We start from the raw sequence: 21,059 nt of genomic DNA, 5'->3' as shown, positions 1-21,059 counted from the left end.
AATGTACTTATTTTAAAGGGGGGCGATTCTTTTCTATACCTACTGTATATTCCAGGGAGCATTAAACAAAAGGTGCGCGAAGTAGGTCAAGTAGAGAATCCTGTATCTGCCAGGATACTGCAGAAAAGAACCCTTGCTCTGAGAGGTCTCTCTGCAGAGGCCAGACATGCCCCTGCTGTGTCAGAGCTGGGGTTCTACTATCAGCAAGGAGCATGAGCTTTGCCGATGCCAAAGCTATAGATCAGGCTAAGCAGGGGGAGTGCTGAACATTCCTGGTGCATCAGAACAAAAGGTGTTCTGTGTCTGTTTATTTTCTTTCTAAAGCAAGAGAGGCTGCATAGAAAAACTTTCCCTCGAGAGCAGCTGCGGAGAAGGACCCTTGGTACCTCTGTGGAATCAGTGGTACCACTGCAGAGGTCTGATTTTAGTCCTACTGAGGCATAGAGCTATCCAGTCAGCAAAGTTCATGCTACTAGATGATTGGAGAGCTCCAGCTCCGACCCAGCAGAGGACATGTTGAAACCTCTACAGAGAGATCACTGCTTCCACTCAGAGAGTCCTTCTTTGCAGCATGCAGGCAAGGGACAAGTCTTTTTTACATGGGCTGTGCCTGCTTTCTAAAGAAAAACAAACGTAAAAAGACTTTGCACACATTTTGTTTTGATGCACCTGGAATATATTAGCTATTTCAACAGTTAAAAAGGTCTTTGAATTTCAGGTAAGAAAAGGGCCTGACCATCAAAAATGTGTGCAGAATTTTTTTTTTTCTTGTTGCCCATCTCAACTGATCATATATTCCCTTTTGTTTTTCCTACAACCTTGTATTCATCAAACAGAGAATTTGATTGGTTGCTACAAGCAACAAATTACAGTACTTTGTTTAGGCGCTTTCCATGCATGAAGCCCAAAATGGCTTGTGGACATGAAAGGAACCAACCAACACGGATGTGAAAGCACAGAAATCACATGAGGGCAGACATGGCTACACGACCACAGGGTGGCGCTAATAACACAGGAGGTGGGTAAGGGGGTGGGGGTGGGGGGGGGGTCACTTCTTTGTAAGTAAGCAGAAAGTTGCCTGCGACACTGTTCTCGGGAACGCTTGCGTTTGGAGGGGAGGGGGGGTGTTTCCAAAACGTACTAACCTGATCAGAGACACTGAGTGTGGGCTAGTGAAAAACAGAAAGATATGATATGGAGAGGGAAACAAAATGAAAGTAAAAAAAAAAAAATACAAAAAAGTAGCCAAGGGCAGGGCATCACTAAGAGGACTTACCTTCATGGGAATGTTAGTTATGGTGGTGGAAGCCAGGTCGAAGTGTAGCTGGACTAAATGATTCAATTTTGTAGCAAGGTGCCTGCCAGCCCGAACGCTGTGAACTTCACTGGTCAATACGGATGACAGCTGGTGACAAAATGAGAAAGAGCACAAGAATCTGTAATTAAGCTCGTGTACACAGGCATTTCTGGAGCATTTGTCAAGAGATACATTGGTTATACTTGCTGGGATTTTAGTGCCAATAAATTCCCCAACAAATGAGGCCTAAACCTTAAATGGAAAGTCCATGCTAAAAACTAAAATCCCTGCACCTTTAGCCACCAACAGTCTAACACTAACCTATCTAGCCCTATAAAGAAAAAGTCAGTATAGAATACCTTTTCTGCAGGCGATCCGACCTGATCTTCAGCGGTGGAAGCTCTGCTGAGTACACGTCCGACGACGGCTGTGAAATGAATGGGGAGTGATGTCACCCAGACTTACTACGGGGCTTCCGTTGTCGGAAGCGTCCTCTGCACCCGTCTACAAAGCGAAGCCGTGGCTGACAGCTCAATGTCGGATCAGAGCTTCCACCACTGGAGATCGGGTCAGATTGCCTGCAGAAAACGTATGTATACTGACGTTTTCTTTATAGGTCTAGAGAGGTTAGTGTTAGAATGTTGGTGGCTATAGATGCAGGGATTATAGTTTTAGCATGGGATTCCACTTTAACGCTGAACTCCAGGAAACTTCTTCCTTGCAGTACATCTGCTCCCACAATGCATGGGTTAACTGCTTCCTTCTGTCTAGGGAATTTGGATAAGCAGATTTACCAGATCCTCCACTTCTGCAGGCTCATCTCAGACAAGCTGGGGAGGAAAAAGCTAGATGATGCTAGATTTCTCCTTCCAGGAAAAGGGGCGGTTTCTATCGAACTTGCAGATTCTAAAGCACACTGTGCGAATCACAGTGTGCAGTGAAATCAGAGTAAGCATTTTCAGTACAGGAGAGGAGCCTGTAGAACTGTGCAAGGCTAAAGGGTGGAGTTCAGCTTTAAAGTATAGATGAGGAAATACTTCAAACCCAGTATCTTTATTTGTATTTACTTTGTCATCTATGTCTGGTTAGGGATATTTCCCTTCACTTCTTTACCCATAGACACAACAGAAAATGAGAGGAAATCTCTCCAAAGAGAGGAAAGTTCTCTCAGGCAGTTGTCACCAAAACAGGTGTCCCCACTAGGAGATTTGGCTTCTATTCCTGTTCCAGCGATAGCTCAAAATGTAAAATTTTCCCTCATTTTCAGTCCAAGTGATATTAGCCACAAGACATATAGTTAACATTTAAGTGGTTGTAAACGAGCTGCTTGTGAGGACATCATGTTTTGATAATGAAACGCGTCAAACGGAACTTCCGGTGCGTGATTTCCCGTTTGTGGGTGGAACGCATGCTAGGGATCAGGCAACATCCAGCTTGCTCAGTATACAGACCAATGCTTTACATCTATATGCAATTTTGTAGCAATTTTAATATTGTTTTAATAAGAATAAGCGTTTTTTCACTATGAGAGGACTCTCCTTTCTTAATTCATGAATCACTCATGTCATGCCCATTTAATTTAAGAGGATAAGGACAATGAGGGGATAACATCCAGGACAGAGGACACTGGAGAGATATCCCATAGTGACCACAAAGCGCTATGGACTCCTCTTGATGTACAATAAAGGGGTCATCGGAATCTGATGAGTGCGGCTGATATCACATAAGAACAAGGTGGACCAGTATTAAGAGGGTCGGCTTGGCACCAGCACCTTTTTTCACATCGTTAAGGACTTTGTTTTTTTTTCACCTTAAGTGCCCGTTCACACTACCGCGACTTGTCAGGCGACTTAGCTACCTGACAAGTCGCGCTCCGTTCTGTACTATGGAACCGTTCTAATAGGAGCAACTCAAGTTGCTCCGACTTAGAAAAAAAGGTTCCTGTACTATTTTTGGGGCGACTTCAGGCGACTTGCATTGACTTCTATACAGAAGTCGTTTTGCAAGTCGCCGCTGAAGTCGTGTGCAAGTTGCGTCTGTGTGTCGCACTGCAAGTCGTGTCGCCCCTGTGTGAACCGGCACTTAAGGATTATTTTTTTTTTTTTTATATGGTTTCATTGCACAAGTGATCAATTTTTGGGATTAGAAGTTCATATTTTTTTTCCAATTTAATCATTTATGGTACCTTATATGGCAATCAGGGCCGCTGATAAGGCAGTACAACTGGCCCTGCTGTACCAGACCCAGCTCCATCAGCTCAGCCGGGCGGCTGGGAAGCTTTATAGTTAATTTCTGACAAAATAAATTAAAGCTTTTACTAAAACCCCCAACCCCCCCCCCCCCCCCCCCCTGCTCCTACTTGCTTTCCGGGGTGTACTTACATTGTAATATGAGAGCACTGAAGGGACTTTATTTCCATTATGGGGGGGCTGTAGGCAGATAAGCCAGTGCTGCATAATGCTCTGCACATGTTCTAGTTCTGGCCACGGCTGCCCACTACTTGTACCATCCCTGGCGAAGTGATTAATTTGTATACTGCTCTCTCAGTAAGTGCTGTGGACTGAGGGAGAGAGTTGTGCGAGAGACGAGCAGGCAGCTGACAGGGCAGTGGTGCACAGCTTCAGGCAAGGAGTGGCACACAGTCACACTAACTACCATGGAAAGAAGGTACAACCCCCGACTCCCCACTGTGTTTATGATTATCGTCATTATGATGATCATAGCACATTAGATGCTCTATTGCTCTTCCACAGTATCACATGGCTATTGGGGCTGAGTGTGTATAGACTGTAAAACAGTACAGCCACAAAAAAAAGTCAGCCCCAATAGCCATACGACACTTTGGAAGAGCAATAGAGGATCTAAAGTGGTGTGATCATCACAGTGACGATAATCATAAGCATGGAGAGGCTACACTTGCTACTTGTTTAGGGGGAAGGGGGGGCAGTAAAAACATGCAGGTGAGCTGCACGTTTTAACCACCCCCCAACCACTCCTCCTTACAGAACCTTTCAAGCAAGCTTTACAATTAGGTCCGCCTGTCAGTTTTTCATGCAGGTCTGATTGCAAGCTCCATGTAGGATGGAATCTAGATGTAAATGGACTTGAATCTGTTTAAACCTGCCTAACTCTGGGTCCAATTTTTCCAGACCTAAACATGACAGATCAATGGTAGTTTGATGTAAGTGGATAATCAAAGAGCAACACTGCGTTGGGTAAAACCCCCTTTCTGAGTCACAGGTCGACGGTCCAGTCCATGACCTGGGTGTAGCAGGAGATGTGGAAGGAAGACTGACCGCACTTCAGAAAAATTGAGCTTTAATGAAGAAAAGCCACAAAGAAAAACATCACAAACCCACTATACACAGAGATAGCAGGATGGTTATTGAGTTTCATGAAATATTTTGCTTAATCATAACCCAGTGCCATGCTGCCATCTCTCTATCTCGTGGGTTTGTGATGTGTTTCTTTGTGGATTTTATACATTAAAGCTAATTTTTTTATGAAGCTGGGAGTGCGGTCAATCTTCATTGCACGTAGCCTGAAATACGTCCAAAATTTCCATTTGGCCACCCATAGAGACATCACAAGACCTCCTCTGTCTGCTGTGTGGTGTATGCAGACACAGACAGAACAGACCTGGACATCAGAACACTGACATCTGTCACATTTAGCTCCAATTCCGCAGAGAATCCACTCACTGATCCCTTGCTGAGTGGAGCAGGACTGTCTGAAAGAGTCCTTATGCTGGAAAGGTAGTGGTGGGCAAAGTACATATGCTGCAAACCACAATGCTTTTTGCACAGCAACAATTATCCACACTGTAACTACCCACCATGTTCCCTGCTAAGCATGAGTGCCTTCAAATACTGACGGGATTTTTAAGTGGTTAAAACAGGTGGTGAGGAGGTGATACAATGCCTGTTCACCACCAGCCAAATGCTGTCTGATGAGCAATCCACATGCAGATCACTCTTCAGAGAGCTATGCTAGTGTGAATTAGCCCATACAGATTTTAAATAATTATTGGAGTACATGCTTCAGCTGACCTAAAAGGCATACTAGATGTGCCTTAAGGCTTAAGAAAAATCGAATCCTTAGTCAGCTGCAGCACTCTCATTCCCTAGCAGGAATGAGCTCTAGTGTGTTCAGATCCTAGTCTAATCAGATGAATAAACAGCCTAGACAAAGATAAATATCACTTGAAATATAAAAGTGAAATATCGCTTTTTCTAAGCGGGTGGGTGGGGTCAAGGGGCCCTATCAGGTAGGCTGTAGGGGGTCTCATGATTTCTAACAGCGGACGTGATGACAATTGAATGTTACAAGCACATGTATGATATTGGCTGATGCTTTTGCCCGCGCACAGAAGCAAATGGTGTTATCACACAATTTCTCTGTACAAACAGGAAGTGGCTGGACTTGCTCTTTCCACTGCAGAAAAAGGGATGCTGAGCTGCTAAATCATATCTTGGAGGGGTTGGAGGCGAAGCTGCTAAATCACTGCTTGGAGTCAAGAGTACAAGAGTAGAGCTGTAGATTCACTAGTAGAGGGAGGAACTGGGCTGCTGCCAGGAAGGGGGAGTTGAGTCACAGCTGGGAGAGTGCAGCATGAGGAGGTAAGCTACTGAATTGCTGTGGAGAGGGCAGAGCAGGGGAAGCGGATCTGCACAGTCACTGCTGGGAGGGCAGAGCAGCGAGAGCTGAGCTGTTAAGTAATTGCTGGGAAAGGCAAGAAGAGGAATATTCGCTGCCAACTCACTGCTACGAGTGGGGAGCAAGAAGGATGAGCTGCTGAGATGCTGCTGGAAGGGGGGAGAAAATGAACTACTGAAAGGAGATGAAACTGCTTTTGCTGTAAACTTTGAGGAATTACTCCACAGTACCTGCAGCTACAGAGTTTAGTAAGGACTTCACAGCATCAAAGCTCATTTACTGCTTGTTACGAATATGTAAATATTTGAATATATCCTGACCATAGTTGGAATACCTTGCAATATTAATCCAATATACGTGCTCACTGAAAATGAGCTGATGCAGTATTATCACAGGTTCTTGAATGCTTGCCTTTACAACCACATTCATAATAAAAAAAAACAAAAAAAACACCTACCTCCTTCTTGGGCCGATCAGACACAAGACTGTCATCGCCGACTGGGTATGTGTGAATTAACACCAGCTCACACTTCTGAATCTGCATGAGACTAGAAAAGATAAAGATAGTTAATAATGGTGGTAATGGCCTCCATGTCCAGAAACTACGCATAAATAAGGATGAGCCGAACACCCCCCGGTTCAGTTCACACCAGAAAAATTTGGACGAACATGCGAACACCATTGAAAAATCAAAAGTGCTCATTTTAAAGTCTTATATGCAAGTTATTGTCCTAAAAGGTGTTTGGGGACCCGGGTCCTGCCACAGGGGACATGTATCAATGCAAAAGAAAATATTAAAAACTGAAGTTTTTTTTTGGAACTGAGATTTTCATAACGCTTAAAGTGAAACAATAAAAATGAAATATTCTTTTAAATATCGTGCCTGGGGAGTGTCTATAGTATACCTGTAAAGTGGTACAGTTTTCTTGTGTTTAGAACAGTACCACAGCAAAATTACATTTCTAAAAAGGAAAAAATAATTTAAAACTGATCGCGGCTGTAATGCATTGTCGGGTCTCTGCAATATAGATAAAACTCATTGAAAAAAATGGACCGAACAAAAAACGTAAAAAGTAATTGCGTAGGGGTCCCCCCAAAATCCATACCAGGCCCTTACGTCTGGTATGGATATTAAGGGAAACCCAGCACCAAAAAAATAAAGCGTATTGGCCCCCCCCCCCCTAAATTCATACCAGACCCTAATCCAAGCACGCAACCTGCCAGGCTGCAGTAAAAGAAGGGAGGACAAGAGAATACTCCCCCTCCTGAACCGTACCAGGCCACATGCCCTCAACACGGGGAGGGTGCTTTGGAGTAGCCCCCCAAAGCACCTTGTCCCCATGTTCATGGGGACAAGGGCCTCATACCCACAACCTTTACCTGGTGGTTGTGGGGGTCTGCGAGCTGGGGGCTTATCTGGATCTGGAAGCCCCCTTTAACAAGGGGACCCCCAGATCTCGGCCTCCCTCCCTATGTGAATTGGTACGGGTACCTACCATTTCACAAAAAATTTATTTAAAAAAGTGTAAAAAATAGTAAAAAAGACAGGAGACACTTTGGAAAAAGTCCTTTATTAAAAGATAAAAAATAAAAATGTCCCACAATGTAAATCCATCTCACGCCGCCAGACGAGCCAAAAAAATAAAAATAAAAATAAAATAAAAAAAAACCTGCAAAAGCTACACCTCCATGGGAGGCTAATGCCAAGTAATGCTTCTTCTTGGTGAAAGCTGTTATATAGCTGAGGGCGTGGCCATTCGGTGACATAAATGAGTGACCCCACCCCCCGACGTCAGAGGAAGGCGGGGTCGCCCATTTATGTCACCGAGTGCCCCTACCCTCAGCTATATAACAGCTGTCACGAGAAGAAGAGAGTCACTCGGCGGGAGCCTCACATGTTGCACCTTTTTTTTCCCTCTTTTTTTGGCTCGTAGGGCAGCATGAGCTGGATTTACATCATGGGACATTTTTATCTTTTAATAAAGGACTTGTCCCAAAGTGTCTCCTGTCCGATAAGCCCTCCGCCCGCAGGCCCCCACAACTACTGGGCAAGGGTTGTGGGGATGAGGCCCTTGTCCCCATCAACATGAAGACCAGGTGCTTTGGGGGGCTACTCCAAAGCACCGTCCCCATGTTGACGGCATGTGGCCTGGTACGGTTCGGGGGGGGGGGGCTCCTCTCTCTTGTCCCCACCTCTTTTCCTGCGGCTTGCCAGGTTGCGTGCTCGAATAAGGATCTGGTATGGATTTTGGGGGGGGGGGGCGACCAGTACACCATTTTTTTTTTTTATTTGGTGTAGGTTTCCCCTTAATATCCATACCAGACCTGAAAGGCCTGATATGGATTTTGGGGGGACTCCACGCAATTTTTTTTGATTCGGGGTTCCCCTTAATATCCATACCAGACCCAAAGGCGTGACCCGACAATTCATTACAGCCGCGATCAGTTTTAAATAACTTTTTTTCCTTTATAAATGTCTTTTTGCTGTGGTACTGTTCTAAACACAGGAAATCTGCGCCACTTTACAGGCATTCTACAGACACCCCCCCAGACACGATATTTAAAGGAATTTTTCATTTTTATTGTTTCACATTATTAAATTCACTGCTCCTGAAAAAAGGTCAGTTTTTAAAACTTTTTTTTTTTGCATTGATACATGTCCCCTGGGGCAGGACCCGAGTCCCCAAACACTTTTTATGGCAATAAATTGCATATAAGCCTTTAGAATGAGCACTTTTGGTTTTTCACGTTAATGTCCCATAGATTTTAACGATGTTCCGCATGATGTTTGGCATGAACACCGCATAATGTTCGCTGTTCGGTAAACACACGACGTGGCTTATCCCTACTCACAAACAAATGCATGTATACAAGATTTCTTTGGTTTCAAAATTAATATACCATTTTTATGAGTTAAAATCATAAAAAAATAAAAAAAAATAAAAAAAAAACATTTTTGTATAAAAGAAGGATTAGATATAAAATAAATAAATATACAGGCTCTGAACAGGACTAAAAAAAAATCAATTCAAATACTTTATATCAAGGTAAATTACAGTTTCCCAACCACTGCTAAAATATAAACATATTCAGTGAATTGCTACAGTACTTGCAATTAGGTGGTGTTTCATATGTTTTACAGACATACAGTGTCTTGACATGTATTCATACCCCTTGAAATTTTCCACATTTTATCATATTACAACCAAAAACTTAAATGTATTTTATTGGGATTTTATGCGATAGACCAACACAAAGTGGCACATAAAATTGTGAAGTGGTAGGAAAATGATAAATGGTTTTTTAATTTTTTTTACAATTAAATATCTGAAAAATATGGCGTGCATTTGTATTCAGCCCCGTGTCAATACTTTGTTAAAACAACTTTTCGCTGCAATTACAGCTGCAAGTCTTTTTGGGTATGTCTCTACTTGCTATGCACATCTAGAGAGTGACATTTTTCCCATTCTTCTTTGCAGAATAGCTCAAGCTCCGTCAGATTGGATGGAGAACGTCTGAACAGCTATTTTCAAAGTCTTGCCAGAGATTCTCAATTGGATTTAGGTCTGGACTTTGACTGGGCCATTCTAACACATGAATATGCTTTGATCTAAAGCACTGTATTGTAGCTCAGGCTGAATGTTTAGGGTCGCTGTCCTGCTGGAAGGTGAATCACAGCCCCAGTCTCAAGTCAGGTTTTCTTCTAAGATTAATTAAACAGTGGTGCATTGTAATGCTTGGATTTTTAAGATTAACACATTCATACTTTTGAAGATTGGAGTGCGGTCCACCACTTTGTGCAAAATTATATAGAATAAAAAATGTGAAAAAATATATATTAAAAAGCTAATAATGGGCATGGCCTAGCACATGGTGGCAGCTCCCGGTTCTGCCGGCTTCCATGGGGATCCATCACCTCTATCATCACCCACATTCTCTCTAAATTGCGAGTCCGTTCAGCCTCCCTTGCAGACCTTGAACCCCCCCCAAACACAGCCCCCACAGACTCGCACAGGCTTCACTATACTTCGGTGATGGCTGGGACATGGAATAGCAGATGCGATCCCTGCACACATACATGCAATCCCTACCCACAAAATCTGACTTTGAACATTATGTCCCCCCGCATAGAAAAGACATACAGGCAGGAGATAACTGAACTTAAAGACCTCGGGGTCTGTATGGAAGACAGAGAACACCACTGATGGCATTTGCAACACATTGTAGACCCACAAGGAGACCCTAACCTCTCACACTGTTTTACTGCAGCAGCTCATGTACCACCAAGACGATATCGAGAACCGTAACCGACTGTACAATATCAGAATACGTGCCATCCCTGAAACAGTGTAACACAAAGACCTAGCAGGGGCAGTCACCGCCATCTGTAATCAGCTACTCCAGCAGCCTAAAGATGCCCACATTGAATTGGACAGAGTTCGCAGGACCTCGGGCCCCAGGAACCCCGATTCTTCCTTTGTCCGTGATAACTTTGTAGAAGTGGACCCTGCAAAGTGTAAGGAGGAAATTATGTGGGTCGCCAGCACGCAAGACTCCCTCTGGCTGAATGATATTCCAGTCATGCTGCTCCCAGACCTCTCGCACCAAACACTGGCAATGAGACACTCTCTCAAGCCACTCACATCCCTCCTCCAAGAGAAACACATTAAATATCAATGGAGGTGTCCATTCCAACTGCGAGTCCATCATGAAGGCAAGACAGCCCTCTTCCACACTTTGGGGGACCTGCCACAGTTCCCGAGCACCCTGGAACTTCCCCAGGTCTCCTTACCGGACTGGCCCCTCACCCCTACCACCCCAGGTCTCCCATTCATCCCACAGTCGCAGAAGTTCAGCAAGAAGAAGGGCCCCAGATCTGCTTACCAGATGACTGACTCTGCACTGGCTCCTGTTATTTTTGTTGATCCCCTAGGTCAGTGATGGCGAACCTTGGCACTCCAGATGTTTTGGAACTACATTTCCCATGATGCTAATGCACTCTGCAGTATAGTTGAGCATCATGGGAAATGTAGTTCCAAAACATCTGGGGTGCCAAGGTTCGCTATCACTGCCCTAGGTCGTTTTTATTTTTCTCAAATTAAATTAGAACTACTCTATTTTCACAGTGGCTAACGTGTATGGATCAAACCAAGACCAGGGGAGCTTCCTGTCTATGGTTCTGAGCAAATGACTCTCCTTTGGCGGCCCCCGTTTAATTTTAGGTGGAGACCTCAACGTGACCCTTTCCCCCGTCATGGATACTTCCTCTGGCAAGTCCTCCATCCCCCACTCCACTCTCATACACATAAAATGACTCTTGCATTTTGCTCAACTGGTAGATGTCTGGCGAGGGAAGAACCCATTTGAGAGACACTACAGCTATTACTCCGTAGCCCACAACTCTTAGTTGTATCAACTATTTCCTAGTCTCACAAACCTTGTTGGTAGGGATGCACCGCAATTTCGGCCGCCGAAACATATCGCCTGAAAATGGCCTTTTCGGCAATTTGCCAAAAGAGAAAAACGGCCGATAATGGAGCCGAAAATGGGGCTGGGCATGGCCTGGGTGGGGGACGGGGCTCCGCCCCCCGCCCCTGGTGCCACCCATCATGGGGGTGTGTAGCGCAGGAGAGCCGCCTCCGCCGCCTGTTTGATCACAGCGCCGGGAACATCATAGCTTTCATTTCAATAGCTGTGTGTTCCCGGCTGCGCGCCGTCACACACAGCCCCTCCCCCTTGTCCGGGCACTTTGATAGACAGATCACCCGCAGGATTGGACGGATGATCTGGCTATCAAAGTGTACGGACAAGGGGGAGGGGCTTGTGTGACGGTGCGCGGCCGGGAACACACAGCTATTGAAATGAAAGCTGTGATGTTCCCGGCGCTGTGCTCAAACAGCCGGCGGAGGTGGCTCTCTTCCCTGCACAGGCTGGCTGCAAAATGGCACACTGGCTGCAAAATGGCACACTGGCCTGCAATGGGGCACAGGCACACTGGCCTGCAATGGGGCACAGGCACACTGGCCTGCAATGGGGCACAGGCACACTGGCCTGCAATGGGGGGACACCTCCTGTACCACGTCCTTTGTCTCTGACCAACTCCTGTTCCACGTCCCCAGTCTCTGACCATCTCTTGTACCACGTCCCCAGTCTCTGACCATCTCTTGTACCACGTCCCCAGTCTCTGACCATCTCTTGTACCACGTCCCCAGTCTCTGACCATCTCTTGTACCACGTACCCAGTCTCTGACCATCTCTTGTACCACGTCCCCAGTCTCTGACCATCTCTTGTACCACGTCCCCAGTCTCTGACCATCTCTTGTACCACGTCCCCAGTCTCTGACCATCTCTTGTACCACGTCCCCAGTCTCTGACCATCTCTTGTACCACGTCCCCAGTCTCTGACCATCTCTTGTACCACGTCCCCAGTCTCTGACCATCTCTTGTACCACGTCCCCAGTCTCGAACCATCTCTTGTACCACGTCCCCAGTCTCGGACCATCTCTTGTACCACGTCCCCAGTCTCGGACCATCTCTTGTACCACGTCCCCAGTCTCGGACCATCTCTTGTACCACGTCCCCAGTCTCGGACCATCTCTTGTACCACGTCCCCAGTCTCGGACCATCTCTTGTACCACGTCCCCAGTCTCTGACCATCTCTTGTACCACGTCCCCAGTCTCTGACCATCTCTTGTACCACGTCCCCAGTCTCTGACCATCTCCTGTATAAAAAAAAAATTTTTTAAATATGTTTCGGTATCGGTGCTGTTTCGGTATCGGTTTCGGCACCAAAAAACCCATTCGGTGCACCCCTACTTGTTGGATATCCCACTTAAGGTATCCCTTGGCAACATATTGTGGTCTGACTATGCCCCCGCACACTTAAGCCTAGCCCACCCCCCTAATTCCCGTAAAACATTTTCATGACACCTGAACGACAACTTTTGAAGGATACTCCATGCGTAGCAACGACTGAACAGATGATCCGTGACTTTATCCAGTACCACCAGTCTGACGACACCAGCCCCCTTCATTAAATGGGAAGCCTTAAAATGCGTACCCTGGGGGACATTCATACAACACGGCTGCCACCTAAAGACCAGATCCGCTGACATAACCCCACTATCCACTATAACTACACTCAAACTCGCACATAAACAGGACCCAGACCCCATTATCTATGTTCACCTCTCTAATGCCCGTCAGAAATTACCCTGTATATTAGATTCCCACTCCCTCATAGCTAGGGACAAGGGACGTAACCGGCATTACACTTAAGCCAATGTGGGAAACACCTTGCGTGGGTCTTCCACCTCTGCCCGCCACGCCGATCCATCCAACACATCAGCACCGACCACTCAGGGTATTTCTGACACCTTTCGACACTACTACTCTCAGCTATATAACCTGCCCATACGGACTAAAGAAACCCACACAGGGGACCCACATCTTTCCAGCATGAAGGATTACATATCAGAGACGACTCTACCACAGATAGATGCCAAAGAGTCAGCTGACCTAGACAACCCTCTAACGGTAGAGGAATTCCTAAACGCTATAAAGGGCTGAAATCTACAAGTTCTACAAGTCGTTTTCCCAGCCCCTCGCCCTGTTGCTCTCAGCGGTGTTAGACGATTCCCATCTACCATCGAGAGACCTTTTATCTGCTAACATCTCTTTTATACCGGATCGTTTCTCACCCCTTCTGCTCTCAGTCATTCATAAAGACCAGGAGGGGTTTGTCCCTGGTCGAGAGGCCAGGGACAACACTAAAACCATTCACCTAATTTCCTACATTCAGAGACACAACTAAAAAAACATGCCTCCTATCTTTTGATGCAGAAAAATCGTTTGAACGGGTAAATTGGCAGTTCTTACGCCTCTCCATGGAACAGATAGGCCTTGGTCCCACCTTTGTATCCAAGGTTATGTCACTATACTCTCGACCCTCTGCGTCTGTTATGTTTAATGGTTCCTTATCCCCACCATTTCATATCTCTAATGTTACCCACAAGGGATGGCCCCTATCTCCCATACTCTTTGTCCTAGTAATAGAACACCTGGCTAGGGCCACAGACAAAAACATATCTATAGTGGGGATTCAGACACCCTCCTCCAACCACAAACTTTTGCTTTATGCGGATGATCTCCTGGTCTACATCCAGTAACCACACACATACCTACCCTCATTGATGCATGAATTCCACAGGTTCAGGAAATTTAGCATCTTCAAATTAAACATGTCTAAGAAGGAAGCCTTTAATATTTCTTTACCCCCCACTACTCTCACCAGAGTACGGCTAATTTCCCATTCCAATGGGGCTCCAGAGGAATCTCTTATTTAGGAATAATGATTCCCTCCAACCTGTCGGACCTTTATAGCCTTATCTCCCTTTACTGACCCAGCTTAGAAAGGAACTAGATACCTGGAACTTATCCCCACTGCCCTGGTTTGGTTGCATCAATACACTCAAAATGGACACCCTCCCTATGCTACTTTATTTATTCCAGACGGTACCTATTACCGTCACTAAATGCTTTTTCAGCTCCTTGCACTCTATATTCATACGTTTCATCTGGCACCAAGGCCTGTACCGCATCCGCCACACACTGCTTACGTACCCCAAAATTCAAGGTAGGGTGGGCCTCCCAGACTTCGAACTATACCACAGGGTGGCACTGTTGTTTAGGATCCAGGAATTGTTCCCTCGGCCATTCCCCAAAGCATCCACCATGATAGAACAAGACCTTTCCACCCTCGACCTTCGGGCCCTACTTTGGGGCTACGGGCAGAAGTTACATTTACTTTCCTCCTCCTCCCCTTTAACAACCGCTGCCTTACATTTATGGTACAAAAAAAAAAAAAAAAAGGACCCCTAGCCCTGCACATCATTGTTTGGTCACCCTGCGCTACCTCAGGGAATGGGATCCAATATGGTAGGCCTGTAGCGGGTTAATTTGTGAATCTCACCTCAAGTACCCCTGTTGTACCGAGAAACCAGGGCAACTGGCTCACGGCCCTTCGTATATCCTCCTTCTGCTCAGATTTGTTTTGATCCCCTACTGGATATGAACAGCTAGCTATGCTCTCTCTCAGAAACACCCAGACACTTGCTCTCTACTATCTACAAACTACAACACTCACTACTACACGATTAACCCCCCCCCCCCCCCCCCTTACACCAAGAGATGGTCCATGGACCTGGGAAGGTTACTTTTTTTAATCGACTGGCAAAAGTCATTCCACTTAACACACAAATCCTCTATATGCTGCTATACTGAGGAAAAAGAAAACGTTAAACTCCTCTCCAGATGGTACAGAGACCCTCAATCTCTACATAAAATATTTCCATTGGTACCTTCCTCATGTTGGAGATGTGGCTCAGCAGAGGAAAGCTATTTACACATTTGGTGGAGCTGTAAGGGTATACAAATTCTCTGGTCGCAAGTTTTTGCCATATACAGCAACTTATATGATCAGCCACTGACAGGGATGGCTTTATTATCCATGCTTCCAGGCTCCATAGCCTCCCAAAATGCACCTTGCTGCACTTTTTCTTGTCAGCCACCAGACAGCTTATTCCCCTATTCTGAAAAAACAACCACCACCCCTCCTTTGTCCTTAGGGGTCTAAATGGTCAATGACATCATGCATATGTAAAAGATGCTAGCCCTAGACAATGACACCTTTGAAAAATGTAGGGTCCTATGGCTCATCTAGATGAATTACTCTACCTCGGACTCCCTGAAAGCTATGCTGGCACCCCATTGTCAACCCAAAAACACCCCCTGATCCCACCACACAGGTTTGTTGCACCAAGGTTTGCTGAATTCCCTTCTGACCCTCTTTAACGCTACACTACGCCTGACCCTCCCCCCTCCCCCTTATTTCTTTCCTCTTTCCCTTTCTCTCCTCTTGCTTTCTCTTTCTCCCCACTTCTATGTTTCCTCACCCCACACCCAGATGTTTTACTCCCCAACTCTAATAAGTCTCTCTACAATACGTAGAGAGGTTTTAACCTCTTGAGCCTGAAAAATAGCTATATTTTAGTATTTCACCCAGGATTATATCCTAAAGTGCACTGGATATGTGACTTACATTGTACTGTCTTCTGTAATGAACATTTGGTCATTATTTAAGTTATTTTATTTTGTTAAACCTAATAAAAACATATTTGACTCTAAAAAGTGCAATAATAATAATCTGTCCATAAATCCACCGCGATAAGAGCTTCAAGAAAAACAGTCCACACTTCCAAATGCTTGTAGAAGTGGCTGTTCCAATTTTACTTCCAGCCACCTTCTTTCACCTGCAGTGCATGCTCACCCTAATGTTTTCACCTTAAAGGTCAATAATCGTGGTTTGGGTATTCAAGAGGGTTTGTTCAATATTCATCCCCTCATGTCCTCCTCTGCATGTGGTTTCCCTATGTAAGGGAGATGGCTCCTTTCCAAAGTGTTGTTCAAATAAAAAGCAATCTGCTCTCCTGATGAAGCTCCAAGCTGTGAAATGCATTGAGAGAAAACTTCACACCTGCTTATAACCCAACGGTACCACAGAGGACCCTATCCGGTGCCTGTTCTACACCAGACGAGGCTTTCCTGTGGCTCCTCCACTTCGTAATGAGCCAACTGATGCAAACCGCCTACTGACTCCACTGTGGACAGTTTGTTACTGCACTTTTAATATATATTTTGTTCACATTTTTATTCTATGTAATTTTTGCACAAAGTGGTGGACCGTTTAACAAACCTGAGGTTATTGTTTCCAGCTATTTGATCTTTGAAAGTTTTTATTTTTCATTGCACTTCTATATATTTGTTTTTGTTCTATTAGAGCATGAGAAAAGTGCACCACTGTTTAATTAATCTGTTTTCAATTTAAAGTGATAGAGTGCACTGGATTAGTGGTAGCAGCAGTTCATTCATTATATTGATTAGCACATAGCACTTTTTTTTTTCCTCTAGCAAAACTTCTTATGGCTTTCTTCTTGACACTCTTCCATAAAGGCCAGATTTGTGGAGTGCATGACTAATAGTTGTCCTGTGGACAGATTCTCCCATCTGAGCTGTGGATCTCTGCAGCTCCTCCAGAGTTACCATGGGCATCTTGGCTGCTTCTTCGATTAATACTCTCCTTGCCTTTGTTTAGGTGGACAGCCATGTCTTGGTAGGTTTGCAGTTGTGCCATAATCTTTCCAGTTTCGGATTATGTATTGAATAGTGCTCTGTGAGATGTTCAAAGCTTGGGATATTTCTTTATAACCTATTTTTTTTTATAACTTAACCCTGCTTTAAACTTTTCCACAACTTTACCCCTGACCTGTCTAGTATGTTCCTTGGCCTTTATGATGCGGTTTGTTAACTAAGATCCTCTAACAAACCGCGAAAGGCTTCACAGAACAGCTGTATTCATACTGAGATTACATTGTACACAGGTGGACTATATACTAATTAGGTGACTTCTGAAGGAAATTGGTTCCACTAGACTTTAGTTAGGGGTATCAGAGTAAAGGGGGCTGAATACAAATGCACGCCACACTTTTCAGATATTAATTTGCAAAAAAATAAAAATAAATGTAAAAACCATTAATAATTTTCCTTCCACTTCACAAGTATTTACCACTTTGTGTTGGTCCATCACAAAAAAAAAAAAAAAAAAAATCACAAAATACATTTATGTTTTTGGTTGTAACATGACAAAATGTGAAAAATGTCAAGGGGTATGAATACTTTTTCAAGGACCTGCTTCCTCAGAAGCCAAAATTCATAGGATAAATAGGATGCTGTATGCTACCATATCTCTGGAGTGTATCTAGGGGGAGACTTCAGAGCACATAAAATGGGCAAAAGATGCCCCCACCCTATAGAACATTAGTCCTTGATTTGTTCTTCTACTTTATTTCTGTGAATTTATCTACAGATGGGGTGACCCCCCCTCACACCAATGGAGAAACTTTTTTCCTAAAGCATCCTTTCAAATAAGGTTGCACGTGTCCAAAAATGGGAAGGTACCAAAGAGAGGAAGATATTCCTATAACCTAAAGGGAAATCATGAAGAGATGACAAGACTCATAGCTCAATAAATAAAGTCTTCCTTAGTGGAGATGAACAATAATCTACAGCCCATGCAAATGTGAGGTGTGACCCCAGAGGAGACCAACAGGCAAAACATTACTTATCAGGGTTCAAAAGTCATTTGTTTTTAAAACTAAAATTGGCTTAGCCACATTTTGTGTACATACTGATCAGAGCCAGCAGCCAGCTTGTTGTGTTCATGTATTGTCTCACTGACACAGTCCTCCAACATCTGAACGTGGCTATCACTGGTAAGACAAAACAGAAAGAAAAGATAAAAGATGGGCAAATGAGAATATGGCTTGAATGACTAACACCAATGACGAACTAGAAGACAGATTTGATAGGATAATGCAAATTATTAATGTGCTGTAAGAATAGAGGTACCAGCTTAAAGCGTACCTTCCGCAAATAGCCCTTCCTCTCTCCTGCCTGCACCCCCCCCCCCACCCCCCACCCCTACACAAATAGAGAAAAAATTATTTAAAAACATGAAATTTCATTTTTTCCACATTTTAAAATGGGCGATCTTTCAGAGGATTATGTGCCCAGTCAGCCACTGCTTCCTGGGGTGTCGATGTCTAGGTCACATCTGAGGAGGCATTATTTCTGGGTTTCAGCATGAGACCTTGTGCATGTACACATCATTCTGCGCATAAGCAGACATGGGCTGACGGGCGGAGCGGAGACAGAGAGGTCACTGACAGGCAGGGGGGTGAGAGGAGAGCAGAACAGGGCATTGTATGACAGAGGGACGTTCTTTGACGACGGTGATCAGGGCTGAGTAGCCCTGGTTATCATGGTCAGTTTAGAGAGGGGCATACAGGAAGTGGACGTGTTTTTTTTTTTTTTTACAGCTTAGGAGGACTACACAGCACAAGCACTGTGCTGTTTAATCTGATTTAAAGGAGCAGAGTCTATTTTTTGGGGGATAACAAACACTTTAAATCGTGGTACCCCAAAACACATGGTACTGCGGTACCATGTGTTAGAGCAGCTGCCAACCTACACATATTTGCTAGATGCATGGGGGGTGCCATTAAGAATTAATGACACCCGCTCCCATCAGCAAAAGGCATGTTTATGCGGTGCGGGAAAACGCGTGATTTTGCAGGTTTTACCACACTGTGCACCCTAGAATGTAGTTTGTAAGGCAGAGTTAGTCTGTAGGTTGTAAATCCCTTCTGCCAAATCTACCCTCATAGCACAATTTCTGTTCCTCCTCCCTTCTCCAAATCTCCCTCTTATCACAAAATCTCTCTCATCACTTATTGTGAAATATTGTGGAATATTGACAGCAGCAAACAGGAGAGAGAGCCAGGGGAGGTGTGGGCTGTGGTGCCCCCCCCCCCCCCAGCTCTTTTCCCACATGTCTGTATACCACAGATAATACAAAACACACTCCAACATTACAGGGTTCAATTACCTCCCTCCACCTGCAATTTTTGCTGCGGGGACAGCAGCAGTGTGGGAGGTAATCAAGCCCTGTACAGTCTGATGAGAGAGTGATCCCATGTTAACTCCTGTATACAGAGAGGAGGGAGAAAGAGAGCACAGCCCAGATCTCCTTCCCAGCTCTCACTTACTCCCTGCTGCCATCTGCACTCCTGTCAGCAACCCAGGAAGCTGTGGGGGCTGCCTGACCTGTCCTTAGCAACCAATGACATCATGGTTTGGTAACATGTGGGCAGGCGACCCACTGTTGTGCATTCCTGTGACCCACATGAGAAATATGGCCAAAAAAGCTTGTTACTTTTTTGTTTTTTTTTAAAGCATATGTAAACCCCAAAACAATAATGTAATATTATATTACACCTAACCGGTGTTTAGAATTGGTGACCGTTTTTTTTTTTTTCTTCCTTTTTTTAATCTTCCTGTCCTAGGGTGTCAATGTTCACTTAATGTACTCTATGTATGGAGAAGCAGTGTTGTCGTCCTAGGTTGCACTCCTGATTTGAACTAAAAACACCTCAGAGTGATGTTTTATAGTTTCTGGAAGATAGTTCGGAAGGCCGATGGCATTCAGTCTGTGCAGTGTACAGGAAGTTACAAAGAAACTGGATTTCTGTCAGGAACAAGTTTTTTTTATCTGTACTTGCAAAAAATGAAAGAGAAAATGAATGCAGCCACCACATCTAAGAACTGCTTAGATGCAATATTTTACATTTTTGTGCTTAGGTTTAGATATAATGAATGTCAAATGCTATTAAATATCAGGTGTGAAAGACAGATATCCAGTACCCACTGGATGCTAAATACAACTCTGACAAAAGATTCATTTCTAAGGGTTTGTACCTCTTGGCATTGGTAAGACAGATGATGCGGCCCCTGTTAGCTACACGGTCTGCGTTCTCCATTAGCACCGTCCTGGACTCATGCTGATAATCAGTGATCTTACACAGGGACTCCACCGCTGCCACCAGCCCATGGAGGATGCTGCAACACTCTGGGTCTGCCCGTGGATTTGGAGGGCCAATCGAGGCCAAGGCTGCCATTAACTAGAAGAAAATAAAAAGAGGAGATATTTTTAAAAAGGGTTTGAATTAAGGAACCAAATACGGAAGGTATAATGACAATAATGCCGCGTACACACAATCGTTTTTTCCATCAGGATAAACAGTCTTTCTGACGGAGTTCCGACCGAACGGACTTGCCTACACACAATCACACCAAAGTCCGTTTGTTTCAAACGCGATGACGTACGACGGGACTAGAAAAAGGAAGTTCAATAGCTAGCAGCCAATCGCTGCCCTTGCATCATTTTTGGTAAGTCGGAATAGCATACAGAAGAACGGTTTTCCTGATAGGAATTGATTCCGTAGGAAAGATTTAAAACACGTTATATTTCTAGGACCATCAGAATTAAAAAAAAAAAAAAAAAAGGCAGATGAGGCCCACACATGATCGGAATATAAGATGAAATGATTCTGTCTGACTTTTTATGCCGGAAAGTCAGACTGTGAGTACACGGCATAAGCCATGCTGCAGGGCGAAACAAGTGGAAGCGATTTATCGGATAAAAGGACTT

General features: G+C 44.6%; 1 protein-coding gene across 2 annotated transcripts in view; it reads right to left on the bottom strand.

Annotated features, from left to right (window-relative positions):
- The window catches only part of INTS13 (integrator complex subunit 13), a 78,223-nt gene that overhangs the window by 46,395 nt on the left and 10,769 nt on the right, over positions 1 to 21,059 (bottom strand). The window contains exons 4-8 of one of the 2 annotated variants that reach the window (XM_077469081.1): positions 20,327 to 20,529; positions 18,199 to 18,279; positions 6,411 to 6,501; positions 1,277 to 1,405; positions 1,146 to 1,169 (exon numbers count right to left, since the gene is read on the bottom strand). In XM_077469081.1, the coding sequence (XP_077325207.1) occupies positions 1,146 to 1,169; positions 1,277 to 1,405; positions 6,411 to 6,501; positions 18,199 to 18,279; positions 20,327 to 20,529 (528 nt within the window). The remainder of the gene's footprint in view (positions 1 to 1,145; positions 1,170 to 1,276; positions 1,406 to 6,410; positions 6,502 to 18,198; positions 18,280 to 20,326; positions 20,530 to 21,059) is intronic. The other variant, XM_077469082.1, reaches the window with a different exon arrangement.

Source organism: Lithobates pipiens, unplaced genomic scaffold, assembly GCF_037356315.1.
Source record: "Lithobates pipiens isolate NorthernLeopardFrog02 unplaced genomic scaffold, aLitPip1_a1.2 Scaffold_8, whole genome shotgun sequence".
NCBI lineage: Eukaryota > Metazoa > Chordata > Amphibia > Anura > Ranidae > Lithobates > Lithobates pipiens.
Note: the sequence above shows the minus strand (reverse complement) of the source record. Positions and strands in the feature narration are given on the sequence as shown.